This window comes from Dreissena polymorpha, chromosome 6 (assembly GCF_020536995.1).
Source record: "Dreissena polymorpha isolate Duluth1 chromosome 6, UMN_Dpol_1.0, whole genome shotgun sequence".
Lineage (NCBI taxonomy): Eukaryota > Metazoa > Mollusca > Bivalvia > Myida > Dreissenidae > Dreissena > Dreissena polymorpha.
Genome location: NC_068360.1, coordinates 80,273,780 through 80,297,234, shown reverse-complemented (window position 1 = coordinate 80,297,234; position 23,455 = coordinate 80,273,780). Strand labels below are relative to the sequence as shown.

The 23,455-nt window shown below is 33.0% G+C and overlaps 1 protein-coding gene across 1 annotated transcript in view; it reads right to left on the bottom strand.

The window, feature by feature from the left end:
* The window catches only part of LOC127835843 (ATP-binding cassette sub-family C member 4-like), a 63,696-nt gene extending 42,748 nt beyond the window's left edge, over positions 1 to 20,948 (bottom strand). The window contains exon 1 of the mRNA XM_052362271.1: positions 20,935 to 20,948. Coding sequence (XP_052218231.1) covers positions 20,935 to 20,948 — 14 coding nt within the window. The remainder of the gene's footprint in view (positions 1 to 20,934) is intronic.
* Positions 20,949 to 23,455: the final 2,507 nt, after the last annotated feature.

Below are 23,455 nucleotides of genomic sequence, written 5' to 3'. Positions count from 1 at the left end.
AGGAGTCACCAAATTTTTTGGATTTTCTGGTAGAATAATTTCCATTTACTCGTATTGGTATTATCTAGGTATCTTTTAACCCAGCTGCATTTGATTGCATTCAAGAATGAGTCGATGTCTGTTAATTGGATACCTCCATTTTCTACAGATTGAATTAACTGAGTTTGTTTTATTTTATCAGGCTTACCGTCCAATATGAAATTAAATGTTGCTGATTTTATATCGTTAATAATATCATTTGGTGGATTTGGGAGAACTGTTAGTGTATAAATTAATTTAGGGAGTGCAAATGTTTTTAACACTGTGTTTTTTCCGATAAGTGTAAGTTAACGATGTTGCCATGAATTTAAACAATTTTTTAAGTTTTGTAGTTTAGGCAATATGTTTTTAAGAATTGTTTCATTTTCATTGTTTGTAAAGGTTATTCCTAACGTTGTTGCTTCATCTGATGTCCAGATGAATTTCATTTCTTTCTTAAGATGCATATTACTTTGTTTAAATTTACCTACTCTTAGCACAGTACATTTACTTTTGTTTAACTTAAGACCCGATGCCATTCCAAAAGGGGTTAGCGATTCTATAAGATCATTGAATGAGTCACTACTGTCGTTTAAAAAATAAGTTGCATCGTCCGCAAATAGGGACGGTTTAATTGTCTTCGTCGGGTTCTAGTGATATTCCATTTACATGTTCATTTGATTGTATATAGTGTGATAGATATTCGATGCATATAATAAATAGCGAGGATGAAAGTGGACATTCTTGTCTTCCCGTGATCGTTCGATGTTAAAACTGTTTGAGAATTGTTAATTATTATACTGTTAATATCGGTATAAAATAGTTTAACCCATTTAGTAAGACTTTCACCAAAATTCACATTTTCTAAACAAGTGAACATAAACGAATGGTCTAGTGAATCGAAAGCCTTTTCGAAGTCTGCAAAGAAAATGATACCAGAATTGTTTGGTTGACTATAGCATGACTATTGCAATGACAAAAAGTTTATCCTAATACAAACATTTGTTTTGTTATTATTTGTTAAGAGGTTCACGATAGTTAAAAAGAATCTATGCAACTATTGTATTTGAAATCATCTATTGAATATACATGTATCTGTATATCCTCATTTATTGCACAATTAATGCAATCAGTACACGTTTTAGTAATATGTTATCTAGGAGACGTTAAGCACATTTAAAAAAATCACGAAATGTGTGGAGATATACATGAGTACATTCTTATATCCGTCGTTTTGTCGATCAAACAATGTACGAAAACGAAAAACTACTTAGATCGAGTGACGGATATTTACACGTTTTTGTTTGATTAGGAAAAGTTTTAAGCATTTTGTACCTTTGGAATGTTACTCTTGTATTCTCGGTTTGACTGTATCTGGCCTACAGTTAATCTAGTTCCGTAAAAAATGAACTAGAATTACCACCAGATGTGTTTATACTCATGTAACAAAAATTATGAGCATCTTACTCTCTATAAATATTTTTAATTGTATTAACAAAAAAGATTACAAAAATATGTTGCCCTGTTTGGAAAGAGGTTAATTGACAACATAAGTGAAGTGAATTTGTAGAGCATTTACAATATATCCCTTACATATGTAAATATAGATATAGATAAATATCCTTAAATCACAGTTCAGGAGAGGCATAAAAAAGCGCTCTTCAGTATAATGGAAATACACAAACTACTTCAAATAGTGATTGAGAAAACAAACTGTATATATATATATATATATATATATATATATATATATATATATATATATATATATATATATATATATATATAACACCGTATATTGTATGGTAACTTATAATAATAATACTATGACAATAAAAATTGTGTGGAGGGAGGTTCGGAGCGTGTGTGTTTGTGTTTGTGCGTGCGGGTGTGTGCGCCCGTGTTCCGCATCCGTGTAATGCGCGTGTGTTGTGCTTGTACGTGTCAAGTAGTGTGCGCGCGGGTGTTTTAATGTGTGTCTGTGTGCGTTTGTATACCTACTGATTCGAGGACGTCCTATTGCTTTTTGACAAACAAAGTGAGGACATTTTTGAAACAGAGGACTTAAACCCGGGTCCTCACATTGTTTTTGCATATAAGCAATCTAGACGAGGACATACATTAACTGTAAGAATATTGCGATGTCCTCACTTTGAATGGAACTAAAATCTTGTATACACACATTATTCACAAATCCGCCAACCACGTGATGTGAAAAAGTGTATACATTGCTCCACACCCTGTAAATATTGCTCCAGGTTACGCATGCGCAATTAATTTCCTTCTATATTACATATAAATAAGTTGAAGTTCGATATGAATTTTTACCATGATCAAGCAATGACCCACTATATCATCATACATCATTGGAAAGATAAATGCATACTCATTTGAAAAAAAGGATGTCATTAAATTTTATGCGTTGTATTTCAAAATATTCACCTTAGAATAGGCACACCGGTTTTGACAGCTGTGCAGGCGACCATTTTGGGCTCAAATAGTATGACCTACTTTCGAAGCCGGAAACCATCAACAGAAAAAGTAGAGCACAAAAATGGCTTTTTTTCTTATTGCTTACAAATATACCTTCAAATTGATACCAAACAATTCCATTTGCATTGTATTTTACAAATCCTATGCAGCATGCACTGAACAATGTGTGCTAAGTATCAAACTGACTGCATGTAACCCTAAAAACAGGAGTTCCGGTTTGGGGTTATGTGACCTCCAATTTACTTTCATTTTGCAAATCTCATGACTCCTTTGTTAGAATGAATCTGATTGGATGCACTCTTATCCCAGTTGTACGGGTCTAAAGACCGAATCAACTCGGTATACGTTCCGGTCGAATAGTCTATGTTAGCGTTACCAGCAGCCAAAATAGCCCATGACTACTGAAATCTAAAAATTGGCTACTAAAATCTAATTCGGCTTCTAAAATGTATGTAAATTATTGAGAAATACAGCAGATGTTTACCCTTTATGAGTTAACATTCGAAATAACATGAATTTTTATTAAGATTTGTTAGCGCCAACCTAGATAGTGTACAGCGATTTTAATGTTGAAATTCAGGCAACAATTAGTTTCTTTTAAAACAGGTTGGTGGGAAATTATTTATTCACAAAATAAAGTTCGTTTATTAAATTATTATTTATAAATACTAAACGTGATAAAATATATATATCGAAAATCACATTCGACTCAAGACAGTGCCGGTTAGATTTAGGTGCCGCGTTTTTAGATAAACAATTCAAGATGGCGTATTCGTCGGATTTAACCTTAAACACAAGGTGAGTAAATTACAAGGTTTTCCACAAGTTATAAATGCCGTTTAAGTTGTACGAGGTTGTTTTAACAAATATTTATTGAATCCGATCATTTTCTGACATAGTTTTTGACAATAATTAATTTCTTCCATCGAGAAGCATCCAGGTCGATCTAGACTAGTATTTCGGATTCGTTTCGGATCCGTTGTATATTCAGATTAGGGAATGTAGAGGGTGTTGGGTATATTCGAACGCCTGAGCTATTTTAGTAAAATTAATTGTATAAACACTTTGATCTGGTTATTACTAGTTTGTTTTTGATGGCATATATGTAAAATAAGTAAGCATTCTGTTTTTTCCTATATACGATTTCTTTTAATGTATAAAATTGGGACGTGAAATAAGATTGTGTCGCAGGGCAACAGATAACGATCGTTTTATCGTTTTTACGATTTTTATTTTACAGAAAACGAAATGAAATAAAAAATCGATTGTACAATAAACGATAACGGAATTGGAAAACGAATTGCAATCGATTCTTTGTCGTTTTATTTTGCCGATTCCCTCCGTACTGTGTTTGATTTGAATAAGTATATTGTAACCTTTAGTGCGGTCGTAATATTAGTGACAAGTTTATATGAACACCGGTTCAGAATGGTGTCTACATAAAAAATTCTTCCTTCGAAAAAAGTATGCGAACATGTCGACATCTTGTTCTAAACGCGGACGTGCTAAGAAAATGCCATAAGCGGCGTGCGCGCCTAATATGTTTCAACTTGTAACTCGAAACAAACCGTCGGGTAAAGACGTTGTCAAGAGTGCTTTAAAGCTAATGACGTGTGCTCTGAGACTGAAACACAGGAATGTTTAAAAACAGAACTCATTATCATACATGATTTGCCAAAAGACGATTAAATGAATGTATTCATATAACCAAGCAAACATTGACAATATGAATACATAATGACTTTAGTTAATTTATTGCAATAAGAATTGCTACAAATTGTCACTACCGAAAATTAAAGAGCTCATCTCATCCAGAAATAAAGGTAAGTTTTTTATCAACCGTAAAAAACCTTTTTGACAAATTTGTTGGAGGGAAAAAACTAATTGATTCAAAAAAGCTTGCAGTGAAAACTAATTGACATGACATCTTATCTGTTTCCCTGATGTCGGGTAGTCTGAACCGCTCATCGGGTATTTTGGGACGTCCAACAACATTGTGAATACATGTAACATGTAATATCAATGATGGGAATTTAATTAACCTTTAAAATATAAACTACACATTCAGGTATCTATAATAATTTGATATTTTTATATATTTGATTAAATAATTACTACTGCGGCAGTGTATTGAGAATTCATTGTGCATTTGAATAATATATATATGCAACACATGTACACGCTATCAACGTCAATACAAGTAGTCATGACCAACGTTATGTATACAACTAATTTAAATGTTAAAAAAGGTCAAAATATACAAAAAATTAACGCATTGAAAGCCTGTAGCAAGGATATAGCCTTGTTGGTGACCACAGCATGGCTAAACGGCTCATCTCTGTACTTGTTTAACGACGCCAAATTGTCGACTAATTTTGAGATATAAGAAATAAAATTAAAAACTTAATAAATATGTGTGTACTGTTACTGTATGGTAAATGTTAATTTATTGATCGATCACTCATTCTATAAATAATATATTACGAGGTGCGTTTTTCCAAACCCGGGCTTAATGCATTCCCGTAAATGATGATTATCCAAAGTTGGTTTGTGCAGTTGACACATGCTAATCAGGGATGACATTTTCTGTGTTATTTAATATTCTGTTTCTGTGCAGTGTCTTCTAAACATAATTTCAACATATCCCTGCTAAGCCTTCAAATTGGAGGATCGCGGGTTCGATTCTTAAGGCTCAGCACCAAATGTGAGGTTTGGTAATGAAATTATTTCTTCTAAGGCCACTCGCCACTTTCATTTGGTCAATTAGGGCAGTTATCTGTAACTGATATGAGTATTTATAATACAGGGAACAGGGGTTTTCCTCTCTTCATTGGGAAGAGGCCCTTGCCTATGGATTTTGGGAATAAATTGCTCATTTTGGGAAGAATTCTCGCTAAAATTACTGCTTTGGGAATTGAAAAAGCTGGTGTAAGTTAAGATTTATGGAAAACTGCATGATTTTAAAGAAATTTTCAATTGTGAAAGGGCCTTTAATAGGCCCTTGTTTTATATAATTTTAAAGGCTGAAAACCCCTGGGTAAACCACCCTACCCAGGTAAACATGTGAGTAGGTTAACTGACCGGTCATTTATATGTGACTGAAATACATTTGAATACAGCGAAAATCAAAATGTACAAAACAAATAAAGTATAACTATTATATAAACTGGCATCTGAATATTGATTTAGCAGTTAACATGACATGACATGACATTCTTATTTTTATCCATACATTTTTATACATTTATAATAAAGTACTGTAGATTTAAAAAATATACTGATTAGTTTTATTTCACGTTTGAATGGGACTTCATATTAAGTACATTTCCAGTGAGTTTTTACGTCTGGATAAAGATGATACGGTTCGAAATTACCCGACACATTAAAAATGTTGTCGTTAAATTACGAACAATAAATCTTGAATGAATAAAAAATATTTATTTTTTTAGTTGACGCTTGTTTCCTTTATTTCAGAAACATTTCAAACAGCTTTAAGGGGAACTAAATAATGTTCTATGGTCAAACCAGTTTGTATAATGTTTTAAAACTATTCAATATTACCCACAGGATTTTGAATAGCTCAGCAAATGAGATATTTGGCACCTAAAGAAGATTCCTTTGTGTGAAATAGACATGCTCAAATATCCACAAACATTTTTTATGCTCCCGCAAAATTTATTTTGGGGGAGCATATAGTCGCTGCTTCGTCTGTCCGTCCGTGTGTCCGTCCGTGCACAATTTTGTCCGTGCTATTTCTCAGCAACTAATGACCGGAATTCAATGAAACTTTATGGAAAGCTTCACTACCAAGAGAAGATGTGCATATCATCAGCGGGTTCTGGTCGGATGATTGTTCACATAGTTATGGCCCTTTGAAATTTTCCATTCACTGTATATATAGTGCAATTCTTGTCCGGGCTATTTCTCAGCAACTAATGACCAGAATTCAATGAAACTTTATGGGAAGCTTCACTACCAAGAGGAGATGCCATATTATCAGCGGGTTCTGGTCGGATGATTTTTCACAGAGTTATGGCCCTTTGAAATTTCTATTAACTGTATATATAGTGCAAACTAGAAAAAAAATGCGCAGATTGCCGAAAGTGTTGTTCAAAATTGGTTTATAAAACGGGTTGTTTCGTTGTGCCAAGTCGACTTGTAAAGCGTCAGCGATTTTCATTGGCTATTGCAGCCAATACCACACGCTATAGGCCAATCGGTGAGCATTAAATAAATGACTTTCATATTGCAATTCCGAAATGGCGGACATTAACAACAACGAGGCAAATGAAGCCTATTTTAAAATCAAATTAATTAAAAACGGAGCAGAAACAATTTCAATTAGAAAAGTTAATCTTCAGAACACCATTGTTGAAATCATGCCCATATTATGTGATACGAAATCAAACTTAATTAGAGTTTTTTGCAAATGATGGAGAGGTGTCACCATCGATAACTTTCGGTGTGTTAAAAAGTTTTGGGTAGGTTTAATAAATATGCGTATTTATTAAAATGTAGATCCTGTAATAACTTTATAGATAAAAATCTACATCCCGAAAATTTCCAAGAAGTTTTACTTCATTTCTTTATAATGAACATGAGGACTAAACCACAGGTACTTGCATCAATAATCCCTTTCCCCACCCACCCATATATATTCTTTATTTAGAAAAAGTATGCACAACAGCTTCTGAAGAAAATAACATTGGGTCCGGTTGTTCGTATGTCCGTCAAAGTCACAAGAAAGTTTTAAATATTTTTCTTGACACAGTAGCAAATTAAAATGCTTATTATTCATCATTAACTTAAAACAAAACATTTTTCCATATATTAAACTGTATAACTATTTTTATATGAACAGATTAACCTTTTTTCCGGTAACTTTTGACCAAGTTACGTCCCTTTGTTTGGATCAGTTCATTTTATTGAATTTCTACAGACGAAACCAAAGTTTTGACTTTCAAAATGTCATGAAAAAGTAAATGGAATTTATTTCTTAATTATTTGATCATTTTTGTAAATCAAAAATACATCTTAATGTATTTTTCAAAAAATGAGTTATTATTTAGCCGAAATATGATGTTCTATTAACTGTACATAATGTTTTCATACTGCAGGATTTGTACTGCAAGGAAGGCAAGTATTAAAATGTATCACACTTTAGGCTCTGTTGATAAATGTGCCCAATTGGCTCTATGTATGTGTTCCAAGGGTTATTATTATCTTCACATTTATATAGCTCTCTCTGTTTATTATATATCCAAAACATGTCATTGCTGATTCTCCTTAAAATAATACAGACAACACATTCCATAGTATTTTTTTCATTTAAACTTAAACTGTGAATAAGAGAGGAACAAAATAATATGTGCAAAAGTTTACACCATTTTATTTTGACAATACTGTGAGTCTTTTACGAAATTATTAAAATAAAATACTATTTTAAAAATATACAATTACATAGCTCAAAAGCTGTTTTCTATATATAATTAAATGTTGCGAGTAAAGTATATACAGTCAGCAGAGTAATTTTACTAGAACAATTTAAAACCTTGCTACATGTACTATTTAATTCTTTATACGGCTTTCACTTAAGAAAATGTTCAATGAAATAAATCAAGGTTTCTAGGTATATTGTCTTTTACCTCAATATTTTGTTGGGGCTAATGTGAAGCCAATGGACATGATACAAAAACTACGGAGATAACCACCATACAATGCCAAATACAAAATAATTATCACCTGACCCATGCGTTATAATAAGTAAATATTAATCATGTGAAACAAGGACGGGTTATTGTTTACTCCAAATGTATGATTTGATCACACCTAGAAGAAGAAAACACTTACATGTTACGCACCAAATATTGAACCCTGACCCTTGCGGTTTCTGTGTTGTAAGGGATTATCAAATACATTAATCTATATAAATCAGTTGACTCCTGAATCGCAAACAGTTTTGACCACGGAGACATGCTTTGAGGAAACTTAGCAAAGAACCACTATATGGTTGGCGTGCGACGTAACAAACCAATGGGCCTTGCGGTTTCGGAGAATGATCATATTATTTATACTTATAAGCAAAACAGTAACCTCTAGGGAGGGCAAATTTTCTGCATGACTTGAACAAACTTGAAAGAGAACCTAATAACGATGTTACACACCAAACCTGAGCTATTTCAGCATAATTTAAAACGAAGCCAGTTTGGTGGTCATGACCCCGAGCTATTCTAGCATTTTTTTAAATAATGTTTTTACCAAATTTTCGAAATTGACATTACGAACACATGTCATTCTCTGAATGTAAAAAAGGAGCATAACTGACATTTTGTTAAATTTTCAGGAGAAGGAAAAAACTGCTTTATTAAAATAAAATAGGGATTCTTATGGCAAGCGAAATGCACATTAATTCCTTAAACCACGGTTTAACAGTTAACTATATAGTTAAGATACTTTAAACCCGGGTTCAAAGTGCCGTTTGCACATTAAATCCTTAAACCCGAGTTCAAGAGTTTGAACCGCAGTTCAAAGTGTGTCTAAAAATAGATACAAATCTGTTATCTGAGACAACCAATTAGCGGAGCTTAAACCACAATTAGCTATATATAGAAGGTAAATGCCGCGATTTCATTGGTCCTCTCTTAACTATAGGTTTAAGAGACTTTAAACTGCGGTTCAAAGTCTTAAACTGCGGTTAAGAGGCGCGGAATGCACATTAATTATTTAACAGTTAATTACATAATTAAGAAATTTTGAACCCGAGTTCAAAGTGCCGTTTGCACATAAATTCCTTAAACCCGAGTTCAAGAGTGTAAACTGCGGTTCAAAGTCTTAAACTGGAGTTAACAAGCGCGGAATGTACATTTATTATCTAACTGTTGAATATATACAGTAATAATACTAGTTGTTAATTCATGTTGTCGTTTTATTACCAAATTTATGGATGTAATCGCTAAATTATCTCAATTTCTTAACCCGGAAGTGGATAGTTCCGATTTATTTACGGAACCACATACATTGATTAATATGAAAAAACACTAGTTTAATAATATAAATCCTTTATTAATCAATATCATATGTTCAACCTCTCCTATACCACTTTACCATTGTAACAATTTGGAAACAGACCGGACTAAAACATCCGTATTAATAATAATAATAACAACAAATAAAAGCTTTATTTTCAAAACGTTACACAAAAAAGAAAAATGGAAAAATGACATGACAACATTTTTTATGACAATTTAACTTAACTAATACAAGAATAATGGTTATGCATTAATTAAAAATAATTTAACAAAGCGGGATGCTAAGAGTTCTTTATCGACGCACTCCCACTCAATGAGGTCTACTAATGTATAAAGTTTCAAACTGATGCTATTAATACTTTTTAACGAGACAAACGACGGACAAGTGATCCCTATAAGAAAACATTGGGTAAAAAACAATATTAATGCACAGTATTCGATACAAAAGCATTTGTTCGTTAACAGAAAATACTATAAGTGTAACATAATTATACTATGTACAACAACCTCAAGGTAGACATAATGTAATACAAATTTGTAGTTAATTAAATAAATAAACTATGAAATGAATCATAAACATAATTGTCTCGCGTTTTGAGAAAACTGGACATAATGCTGGTGCGTAAATTGTCATCCCAGATTAGCCTGTTCAGTCCGCACAGGCTAATAAGGGACGACAATTTCCGCTTTTATGGAATGTTTCGTTTAAATGATGTCTCTTCTTAGCGAAAATCCAAATAAGGCGGAAAGTGTCACTTTACGCATAAGCATTATGCCCATTTTTCTCAGAACACGACACAATTATGCATGTTCAAAACCATTTCTAGCTACATTTTCCCACATTCTCTTTCACTATTGCTTTAACTTATATTTTTATGGGACCGTTTCATCAAAGATCGTACGACAATCTTAATTTATAACTTAAATTTAAAAACTAAAAATATACAAGCTGTTGATAAATAGCTCCGCAAGATATAAGCCATCGGTAAGAAAATGATGAAATAAATGATTTTACTTGAAATAAGCAAAAATATGTTTCGGTCTGTTAAAATAATGTTTCTTTGAAATTCGTATCGTATTCTAAATTTGTCGTACGATGTTTGATGCAACGGGCCCATAAGAATATAAGTTAAAGCAAGAATTTGACAGTGATCTCAGCTATATCATACTCTTGGACACACTCAAATACTGTTTACAGAAAATACTATATTTGTAACATAATTATACTATGTACAACAACCTCAAGGTAGACATAAGTGTAATACAAATTTGTAGTCAATGAAATTAACAAACTATAAAATGAATCATTAACATAATTGTGTCGCGTTCTGAGAAAACTGGTCATAATGCTGGTGCGTAAAATGTTATCCCAGATTTGCCTGTGCAGTGTGTAAACTAGGAATAAATCGGCCTTTTTGTGGAGATAAATAACGAAATACACTTCTGTACAAAGTCTACATCTTAACGTGTCTTTTTCGATCGTAATCACCTACCATTTATTGACCTTTTTGCCATTCAATAAAGCATACACTTAAATTAAGAGTACGCTTTATGGAATGGCAAAAAGGTCAATAAATAATAATGCCGGTTTCACGGTCCTGAACAAGGGGTTTCCGCGCGTATATATGAAAAAAAACTGCATATTTTACAAATTGAACTGTCTTTGCATGCACTTGTATATTGAAATCTGTTTACTAGTCATAATGAGTGACAAAAATCTAGCATTTAATGATACCATAAATCTATACTTTTAATTTATTTTACGCAAGTATTTTATATCCCTATTGTGATCAAACGTGATTGCTTGTTTTCATGATATTTCGAATACTGCAGTAACGTACGATCTTTAAACGTAATAGCAGAGGTTACATTTGCCAGTACCCGTTAAATACGTTATTATTATGTTAAAACTGGCTAGTATATATACTATAATACTATGTAGTTCATGTTCATCCATTTCGGACAAATGTCTTTTTGTATGCCCCCGAAAGTGGGCATATAGTGATTGCACTGTCCGTCTGTCTTTCCGTTACACTTTGCGTTTAGGTTTCGAAAAATGTGAAAAAAGGGGCATATGGCATCCTATGGTGGCAAGCATTGTTTAAACATGTTAAAATATTTTATTAAAGCAACTGTTTAGTTATTGGCTTTAAACTTTGGCTTAAATGTCTGCTCAATATGCCAAGAGAAATAAGCGATCCTGTAATGGCTGAATCAGTGTACCATGACATTCGCGCTGTAAAGAAATAATATTTGTTGGAAATTTAAAACCGCTGGCATGTTTCAATAAGAAAGACGTTTGTCTTTCGAGGTTTAATGATTTAATTACTGAATGCATTATGCATACGTTGCAATGAGGCTCGAAGTCACTAGGCTTAGCTATCCGTTATACAGTCAAGTTACCATTACCGGATCAGTAGCGTAATAAAGTTGTTCTGATGAAAAGCAATAAATGTTTTGAGACTTCTTTTACACCAGTTTGATTAAATATTACTTTGCTTACTGATTCAGCACATAGTTTTATTTTTAATCGCAGGCAAAATGTATTTGTGATACCTTTTTTTCGCCGCAGAATTCATGCATTAACGGATCAGTTGTAGCCATAACGGATCACGTGATCGAAACCACTCCGGGGGCATCTAACATGCTATTTGAATTGTCGACACATGAACTGTGTTGTTTACAATGACCAAGTTACATTTCCAGTTATAAATAATATTCATTATTTTTTGTATTGTTTTCTATATGTGATCTTGTATATACACGTTTCGCATGGTGTTCTTGTGTGCAATTATCTGTTGAAAAATCTAAATAGATCGAAAAGATGGGCATCTTATAAACCATGTTAATTGTTTTAATCATATCTTATCATCGGTATTGAACATGGAACATAAATAAAACATTAAGATTGATATCATTTACTGAAAGAATTAACAAGATTTGCATATATTTTAATATATTATATTATCAATACGCATATTATCACGCTTGATCCGTTATTGCCCTAATTCTTCATTTCATTTAAGGTGTTGCAAAATCTTAAACACGAATCAAAACTGAAACGGACTTTTGCAGGGAGAAAGACTACTAAATGGCCTTTAAATTAATGCGTAAACTCTTTACTTTTCAACAGAGTTTTAGAATGTGGCCGCGAATAATGTTAAACCTCTTTTTGGAAACTAGACGGAAGTAAACAAAGTCGTATATAAATGTCGCCAAAACATACCAAAATGTTTAACAACGAATAGCTCCAATTACGACTCAATCAATGCATTTAAAACAAGAAATATCTTTAAAAAAGATATACGGCGTTGATAGTTCAATGAATGAGATCAAGGATAGCGAATGTCTTTTTCTGTGCAGTTCTTAGCTGCATCACACGCAGTACGGGATGTTACGCGGAGTTTTCACGGCTTATTAAGCATGTATTACGCAAGAGCGCGATGATTCTCGATACTGTTAATAATCGAATCAAATAGCAATGCCCGACAAACCACTTAAACAGGTTTGCAGAAGGCGAGTATACATATTTAAAATATGAAGGGATACTTCGCGTGTGGCCGGTTGACTCATACGTTTTAATTTCACTTCCATTCTTCTTTTGGTTTTCTGTTTTGTATCTATAGGTTTATGACCAGCAATATGTAATAATGTAAAATATTTATAACAAAAAATATCTTTAAAAAAGATATACGGCGTTGATTGTGGTCGATGTTTATGAACGATCAAAAGTTATCTCTATGTGATAAAAAGTAACGGATGCCTTTTTTCTGCGCAGTTCTTAGCTACATCACAAGCAAATCAATTACGGGGTGTTGCGCCAGATTTCGTTGCTTATTTTGCTTTATGTGATATTATTACTCAGATATCTATTTTTACAGAATAGAAAAACACAAGAAACATGAAAATAAACGAGTGCATATAGGTCAGCCGGCAATACTCAAATCTTATTTAATTGCATCATTATAGTATAGTGAATTATTGTGCTCATGCTTAATAAACTGGTGTAAATGGATAAATATTTCTAATTAATTTTATCAAAATTGGTCCTTATCATGCAAATGTTGAAAACATATTAAAAATCGATGATTGACATACCACAATAATATCGCCGAATATCTTTATTTAGTATCTTTCTGATCAAAACAGACTTCAAGTGCACAAAGTTTACGAGACGGCGTTTATATAAAGATTTCTGCAACTGACCGCAAACTGACCTTGATACCTTGCGGATTGGAATGCAATGCATTAAAGTTAGGTAACAATTCTGCTGCTGAAACGACGGCTTGTTTACGCCAACTGTACACGACCAAGGCAACAGCTGTGCCTAAAATATTGATATATCGACAAAGCGACTAAACGAACTATTTACTCCATCAGACAAAAATAGCATAGATTCCAATTTTTTCCTTCAATGAAAAGATCGCAACCCCTTCTGCGAACTCCGGTGATGAACTGTATATAAACTCTGACTTTCACACACTGGCCGCGAATTGACCCGAAACCTCGCGGGTTGAAATGCAATGCAAGTAAGTACTAAATATGAGAATATAGCCTTTAGTATAAACGCTTTTGCGCTGGTAATTCTCTTAAAATAAAAGGTGAACGCACAAACTGTATTTATGTCGAAAATTGATTGTAAAACTGTTCTATCTATTGAGCCTTTTCATTAGAGATAAAATTGTTTCATGCAGTAAAACAGTGTTACAAAGACGCGGATATGTTTCCAATGTTCTGGTGTTACACTCAAATCAGCCAATGGAATAAATGAAGTGTATTCATTCGTACCTAGCCGCGGGAAATTTTATTTGAATATTATTAGACACTTACAAAGGTCAAGTCAGGGTGAAAAGCTGGCTTAATACAGCTTACGCCGAAAAAACGGCATTGAAGATGCTGTGTGCAAAATATCATCTAAAAATGTCAACTATTTATTGCGATACGCATGGTCTTCAACATCAAAGTGATGCGCTATGGGTAATGATCCGTTAATGGTAACTTGACTGTATAGTCAGTCAACCAGTTTAGAATAACCTGGCAAAAAACGTTAATTCACAAGTCCAGTCCACAATAATTTCTTTCGGGATTTAGTGTCAATGTGAGATGATGTAAAAATAAAGGGTAAAATTTATTTTGTATGATAACAGGTTAGGCCAGGCGGCATATGCATTTTTTTGTCAAAAATAGCCAATTAAAGTTCACCTTTTCGGAAAATTATTTAAAATCATTCAACTTACGAATTAGTATATCAAAACATTATCATGGCATTTGTTTTCAATCAGCAATTTTTGTATTTGAAAATAATAAAGCCTTCTATTTCCATATGCGCATTTCAAAACATAACTCATTCAATCAGTTTGGTTAACTTTTTGCTGCATTTATCCCCCCCCCCCCCCCCTGTAAGCATAATACAAAAGCTTTCTTACTAAAACTTTGATACTTTATTCCTTTACCTAATGTTTACCTTAGACACTTATCATTTTGTTTTTATTGGGGCATTATGGAAAATTAAATACAAATTAATCGGAACTGCTGATTTTCCAGAGCTGATTGACAAACTGTACATTAATCCGAATCGACTGTATTTCGGTTAGGGGTATTTCTATCAGATTTATACCATAAAAGGATCACAAAGAAAATATATAAATATAACCTTATTTGCTGCAATAACCTCACACTTTTGACGAAGTCTGCGTTGTCTGCAAAACCACTTTGAATTTTTCTTTCTATATCTTGGAATGCTGTTTCAAACGTACGTAATAATTCACAAACTTCATCCGCCGCCATCTTGATAGAAATGCGCCAGGAACAGAACAATATCACATGACGAAATTGGTTAATAATTAATGTGCAGAGACAACCAAACACCTAAAAGTCTTAACCTATTTTTCAAAGTCTAAAACTGCGGTTCAAAGTCTTAAACTGGGGTTAAGACGCGCGGAATGCACATTAATTATTTAACAATTAACTATAGAGTTAAGAGACTTTGAACCCGAGTTCAAAGTGCCGTTTGCACATTAATCCTTAAACCCGAGTTCAAGAGTTTGAACCGCAGTTCAAAGTGTGTCTAAAAATTGATACAAATCTCTTATCTACATAATTCAGAGACAACCAATCAGCGGAGCTTAAACCACAATTAGCTATATATAGAAGGTAAATGCCGCGATTTCATTGGTCCTCTCTTAACTATAGAGTTAAGAGACTTTGAACTGCAGTTCAAACTCTTGAACTCGGGTTTAAGGATTTAATGTGCAAACGGCACTTTGAACCCGGGTTCAAAGTCTCTTAACTATATAGTTAACTGTTAAACCGTGGTTTAAGGAATTAATGTGCATTTCGCTTGCCATAGATTCTAACAGAGTAAAACAAACACATGGGATATTTTCATATTTGAATACTGGTATTTTACGCATCTTTTGGCAGTTCTGTGTACCAAGGATAAATACAATACTTGAACATTACAATGCACAATACTAAAAACCTGAATTGTAACTGTAATGTATTTCAGATTCAGAGATGTCTGTTTTTTATAAAGTTATGTAAAAAATTAAGTTTATATGTTTATAGGTTTAAAATTGCCAATTGTTCTCTTACTTGCCCTTGTATTTCAAGAAAGAATACTTTCCTTCCCAGAAGAAAGAGATCTGGGTTTGAATCCCAGTGGGGGCTTCAGAGGATGATTCACTTTAAAAAAAATAAATATAGTTGCTTTACTTTGACTCTAACTTAACCAAATAACTCTGACAACGCCTTTAAAAGTATGCAGTTTTGATCATTCAATTATGCAAGAAACATGTATAATTTTAGGGTAGACTGAGACAGCAAACTAAGAATGGGCGTCCATCCAGTCAATACACCAATAAATGCATATATAAACACATATTTAAATTAGAAATGCAACAATCAGAGGACATAATCAATTAAATAGTAAATGACTACTTAAAATAATTTTTAGCGCTGTTTGTTTTTCAGAGATTTGTAAATATGCCGTTTTATGCGAAATTGGAAATTCTTTTCATTGAACTAATGCAATATGTGCTTTGGAACTGGAATCGTCAAGTGTTGAAATGTGTTAATGTGTTACAACTCCCATGCTGCGTAATATTGAATCGAGGCATATAATGCTATATTTCCTCGTTTTACAGTTTTTGTGTGAAGATTTTTAAGACTATTGTGCGTACCAGAACAAATACATTTATATTACTACGCATGGTTACATTCGTTAGATTTTAAGCGCTTTTATAAAGAAAAAAATTAAAATTATGGTTAAGATTATTAGACCTATTTATGTTAAATGTCACTTTGAAAAAAAAATTATTTGGATAAATATAATACTAGGATTAGCGTTGAATACAGAGAAGTTTATGTTGCTCGGCTTGAACACCGAAAGCGCTCGCCAAGGCTCGCGCTCCCGGCGTTCTAAGCCTCGCTACATAAACTTCTCTGTATTCAACGCTAACCCAGTATTTTCTATATATTTAGCAAATCGACACAAACAATATGAAACACGTGCTTAGAAAACCGGACTAAATTCAGGTGCTTGACTAGCCTTGGCTGATCAGGGACGCCACTTGCCGCCTAAAATGGATTTACGGCGAGACTTCTTTTCAACATAATTTCTATAAAGGCGAAACGTGTCGTCCATGATTAGCCTGTGCGGGCTTCACGGGCTTATCTGTGACGACAATATTCGCATATACATTAGCACCAATTTTTCAAGAGCGATGCTCAATTGTGAGTCCGACACCCAAATGCAGACGATAGTAACAGATAACGCAGACACGGAGGGGGTCAACACTTGATAGTCAAGATGGCGACGTCCTTGCCGAGGCAGGTATTTTTCGCCGTGTATTCATCATCTCATCTTCGCCTGTTGTCCCATCTAGGACATAAGGCGCCAACCAGCTCCTACAATGTCGTCCTTGTCGCAGGTTCGTGTATGCGGGAGAGACCGGCGGAACTCTGTACTAGCGACATCTATTGAATCTGACGCGTATTCGCACACAGCACAGTGACCCGGTAGCTGAGCATTTCTACACAGACGGACATTCGATGGATGATATCCAAATAATAGGACTCGAAAAACTCAACGGGTCGGACGAGTACCGCAAAACCATGGAGCAATTGTGGAAGTCAAAACTAAGGACATACCGACCATATGGCATCAACGTGCAAGAATTAACATTAATAAAAGAACGCGTAAACAACGTTGACGACGGAAATGCACGACGTCATTTCCGTTCATAATAAAACATCTGAAAATAAAAAATGCCGCTGATGAAGACCGTGAGGTCGAAAGCTTCGGCAAAAATTTAATACAGCGTTTTTGTTTAAATAATACAAGACTAATAGAGACTTTGTTATATATATATATATATATATATATATATATATTTATATTTATATTTATTTATTTATTTATATATATATATATATATATATATATATATATATATATCTATATATATATATATATATATATATATATATATATATATATATATATTTATATTTATTTATTTATATTTATATATTTATATATTTATCACATGCTATACCCTGTTTCCCATGTAATACAACCATTACATATTTTTTTTTATTGCACATGTGTAATACAACATTTTTAAGCGTTTTCGTTGGCTTAGTTTTCGTTCATTGCCCAATCGCATTTTGTTATTTTGCTGAAATGCCGTTGCAACGTCAAATGACGTCACGAAATGAAAACAACAGTCGGGACTTATGTTTGCGTAAATATTTATTTAATATGCTCATTTAAAAGTATGTGATAAAAAAGATCGGACACTCGTTAACATATCAAAGGCTCGCATACTAACAAAATTCCTGAACTCGTTTAATAAAATATGGTATGATATGACAACTCGTGCCAGATCCTATATATATATATATATATATATATTGAAATTACACCATAAAAGTGTCTGCAATTGTATAAAACTCAACTAACAGACTTTTCGGTCCCATTTTTATAAATTTTATTTTGTTTTGTCATTCATAAAATATTAAAAATATACTCAGTTCGTTTATACACTATTAAACAATCGTACAAGAACGGCGCAAATCTGTTTTATTTACCACTCAAGAGTGAATGTCCTGGAATTAATTTCTGAGCGGGCCTCATTTGAACATACGTAAATTTATTTCATCCGTGCGAACAAATACTTTTCAACTTTTCCCCATATGAAGACATTAATCTTTCAACTATTCACCCGTTCACAACTGAACAGAAAACCCATTTCAAAATGTTTGACAAAAGATGTGGATAATTATTTAAAGAGTTCTACTGGTTCTTTCCTACGTTTTTTTTATCGATTTTAAACGACCCTTTAGTTATATTTTCTACATGATATGCTGTCAAATGTTCAGGTTTATAGGTCGCACGCTAGGGTTAGCAAAATAGTGTGATGTTAGATGTGAGAAAAAGATCGGACACTCGTTAACATATCAAAGGCTCGCATACTAACAAAATTCCTGAACTCGTTTAATAAAATATGGTATGATATGACAACTCGTGCCAGATCATATATATATATATATATATATATATATATATATATATATATATATATATATATATATATATATATATATATATATATATATATTGAAATTACACCATAAAAGTGTCTGCAATTGTATAAAACTCAACTAACAGACTTTTCGGTCCCATTTTTATAAATTTTATTTTGTTTTGTCATTCATAAAATATTAAAAATATACTCAGTTCGTTTATACACTATTAAACAATCGTACAAGAACGGCGCAAATCTGTTGTATTTACCACTCAAGAGTGAATGTCCTGGAATTAATTTCTGAGCGGGCCTCATTTGAACATACGTAAATTTATTTCATCCGTGCGAACAAATACTTTTCAACTTTTCCCCATATGAAGACATTAATCTTTCAACTATTCACCCGTTCACAACTGAACAGAAAACCCATTTCAAAATGTTTGACAAAAGATGTGGATAATTATTTAAAGAGTTCTACTGGTTCTTTCCTACGTTTTTTTATCGATTTTAAACGATCCTTTAGTTATATTTTCTACATGATATGCTGTCAAATGTTCAGGTTTATAGGTCGCACGCTTGGGTTAGCAAAATAGTGTGATGTTAGATGTGAGAAATCGAAAAACCCTTATAATGTTATTTTGAAATTGCAAAGAAGACATTTAGCTGATCGAGCGATGATACGAGTTTGTTTTAGATATTTCAACTTAATTTGGGATAATGCATTTTGTTACAACATCTTTGAAAAAAAGTATTTAAAAATATAATTTTTCAGCAGATTGTCAAAACCACAAAATAATAAAGTATACAGCAGATTCGAATATGCACGTAATTAGTGCGAATGCTCATACGTAAGTCGACTTACCGCAAATATTAAGTAAGCATTTTATCGTTTTTCATATTCCGGAATCAAATAGTTGTATATATTTGTTATAATGTAGCATGCGGACTGCACAGGCTAATCTGGGACGACATTTTACGCACATGCATTAAACCCCCAATTCACAGAGCACGGTCCAAATAAAGAAAAGTGTTGACATTTAAATTCGATAGAGGTAAAGCAGTTTTCAAACAAATATGAAACTATATAAACAATATTCTTATACCAGAGCCTTTTTAGATTTTCCCCATTATGTCTCGCTATATTCACGACATTCCCAACCCGTTTATTAACCCATGCGACGCCATTTTAACTTGAAAATAATGTGATAACATTCTTTCAACATGATACATTCAGGCGGTCGTTAAATTATGCGTTTAGTTTCCAAATGGCAATAATTGATCAGCGAGCCGGAAAACATTAAACCATACACATTTCACCCCAGACTCGGCTTATTACTATATTAATCGTTCGTATAAAGAGCGTTTTTTTTGGCAGCTTCTTTAATCAGTTTTATAAATGTTTTACCTATCATTCTCAATGAGACATTCACATGAAATATATTAATACATGGGTAGAAATGATGACGCGTGACTCGGTTTTGTTGCAGCAATGATGCTAGATCTTTTTGTTTGAATGATTGAAATTTCATTCAAATATATTGTATGCTTGAATGAAAAGAATCGGTGACAGTAGAACAAGACAAAATGGTTAGTAAATTATTGCGTGCCATTTGTCAGGTAACAGAGTAATTCCATTTTCATTTTCAAATTTTCGTTCAATCATCAGAATCCTTACAGGATTTTTAGTTAGCATCATTTGTATCTAATTGCAGCAGCACGTAAACGTGCGTCAGTACTGCTGAATGACAATGACTGAACACTATTATCATGTAAGAATTACATTTAAATTATGTATTGTAAACGATTGTTATTTAAGTGATGAGCAATTAACGTATTTGTTCCTTAAAATTAAAACTCGATCATACCATGACTCATTCATCGACCCAATATTTACAACTCTATGAACATGTTAAATGTTGATTTCCAACTGAAGTCGAAACTGGTTTAACATAAAACGTAAACATAATTTATTTTAATTGAAGTTCGTTTAAAAGCTAGGGCGATTCATGTCACTAATTTCGTGACCTGTTTTCAACCACAATTTCATTTAGTTAGTTAAATAGCAAGGCCGATTTCGATCACTACTTTTAAGACGTTTTCAATTACATTTTAATTGCATGATTTTGGATAATATGATTTTACCAAAAATTCGATTATCGCCGTTTCTCCACGTCTAATATGCGTGGGAACAAGATGGGCTTGTTTATGAATTTGTGTTTATTTTGAAGTTATTACATGATGTTTAAAACTTGTGACTTAAAGACTAATTACGAAATACATAAATAGTAAAATATTACTGCTCCCGTTGGGATTCCTATCCAGGTCAACCTGAACAGAAGGCTGACGACAGAACCACTAATGATGATGATGATGATGATGATGATGATCCAGCTGTGTCGCTTTTGAAATCGGATTTTATTTTTAAGCATCAAAATGATGTATTTATGCATTTGGTAATAACCAATTATTTGAAGTAGGTGGAATCTTATTGATTTTTTTGCATCTGCACGCTATATGCATATATTAGTCAACAACCAATTATTTAAAGGGATCTTTTCACGCTTTGGTAAATTGACAAAATTGAAAAAAGTTGTTTCAGATTCGCAAATTTTCGTTTTAGTTATGATATTTGTGAGGAAACAGTAAAACTGAACATTTACCATGCTCTAATATAGCCATTAAATGCATCTTTTCACGATTTTAAAACCTAAAAATTATAAAGCGTTGCAACGCGAAACGATTGAATAATTTGGAGAGTTCTGTTTTTGTCGTTAAATTTTGTGCAACTACGAAGATTGCTTATATAACGTATAAAATACGTCAAGGGTGTGTATTCGGCGAAATAGCTCAGTAGGCTAGAGCGTTTTTACTTCAGGACTCTGGCAGGACTCCAGGGGTCACTAGTTCGAAACCTGCTCCGGGCAATGTTCTTTTCCTTTTTTTAATTTTATTCTTGATTTTTTACTGCAGCTTTTACGATCCAATGTTTACATTTATCGATATAAAGCATTTAATGAATAAGTTAAAAAATGCCAAAATCCGTGAAAAGGCCCCTTTAAAGGAAGCCCTTGTTGATAATTTCTTAGCAGCAGAACGAAACATTTGCTAATTGGTAAAAGACAAACGACTTGAAGTAAGCCTTGCTGAAAAATATCTTAGCATAAATAAATATATTTATATAAGCGACGATAATATGAGTTCGCTAATTTCGTGTAAATGTAAATGAAATTATACAGGAGTTCTTTTTGATAACCAAATATGTAACTATACACCAATTTATTACCAATTTAAACTGTACAATTTGAGTAAATTTTGGTTATTGCTTTTCGATAAGCGGACGTTTTTAAAACGGAAAATGTATTTATGTTTGCGTTTGGTTGAGCTCAGATGTTCGCTAGCCGAATAGGCGTCTTGTATATCATTAAATAACATGATTGGATCTTTAATGGCATATTTCAGATGAAATACATTTTGTTTGCAGTTTATAGCCATAATATAATGTGTTAGTTGATATGTATTTTTGGTAGTTAAGGTTAATTTTGTTTCACTTTAGTGATAGGTCTAGTCTGTTGTCTGTTGACAAGAAACACTGTGGGTTAAAAAGATCGAACATGTTACTTTTGTTATGACATTCTATAATGGACAAATGAAATTACTCATTATTATGCTCTCAATTTTCTAAATAATTTCACATATATTGGGATTGTGTATATAATACTTTGAGCAAATGCTATACCCCTGTCAAATGCTGTTTCAAAACTTTTTCCATCCGGCCAAATCTTAGGAAAGAACATACAACAACTTTATAAGCCACAATAATATTTTGGAATTGGGTCACTTGTGGTTAAAATCTATATCGCAATTTTAAGTCTTGGGCAGTTGTTTTACTTTAAACTCAGGTGTGCGCCTTAGGGTTATCATGAACTTCGTGTTTGACAGCTTTGGATTGTATGTGTCCGAGAAATACTTATATTGATAGTTTTTACTGTACAATTACATGTTGTAGTGTATTGTAAATAGTAAATTTCATTGCTTGGCAAATAAATGAGATTTTCCATGTGCACATTCTGGTCTGTTTTGGATGAGAAAGACCAGACAAGGAAGCGGACGGACGGAACTTCAAGTGCATCTTACTAGAGTTTGACCAGGATATGTTATCTGAGAACATTTTAACCCTAGCGCACCATTAATCCCCGGTGTCCATGCGTTCTCCGATTGATTTGCGATATTAAACAAGGTACACAGCGCGGAAATTAATATATTTCATGAGTTTGCGATTTTCATGCTATTTTGATGCGCCTTAAAGCGGCATATCAGCCGGATTGCGATATTGCTTATTTTTGTTTGGAATTTAAAATCCATATAAAAGGCACACATAGTGTACGA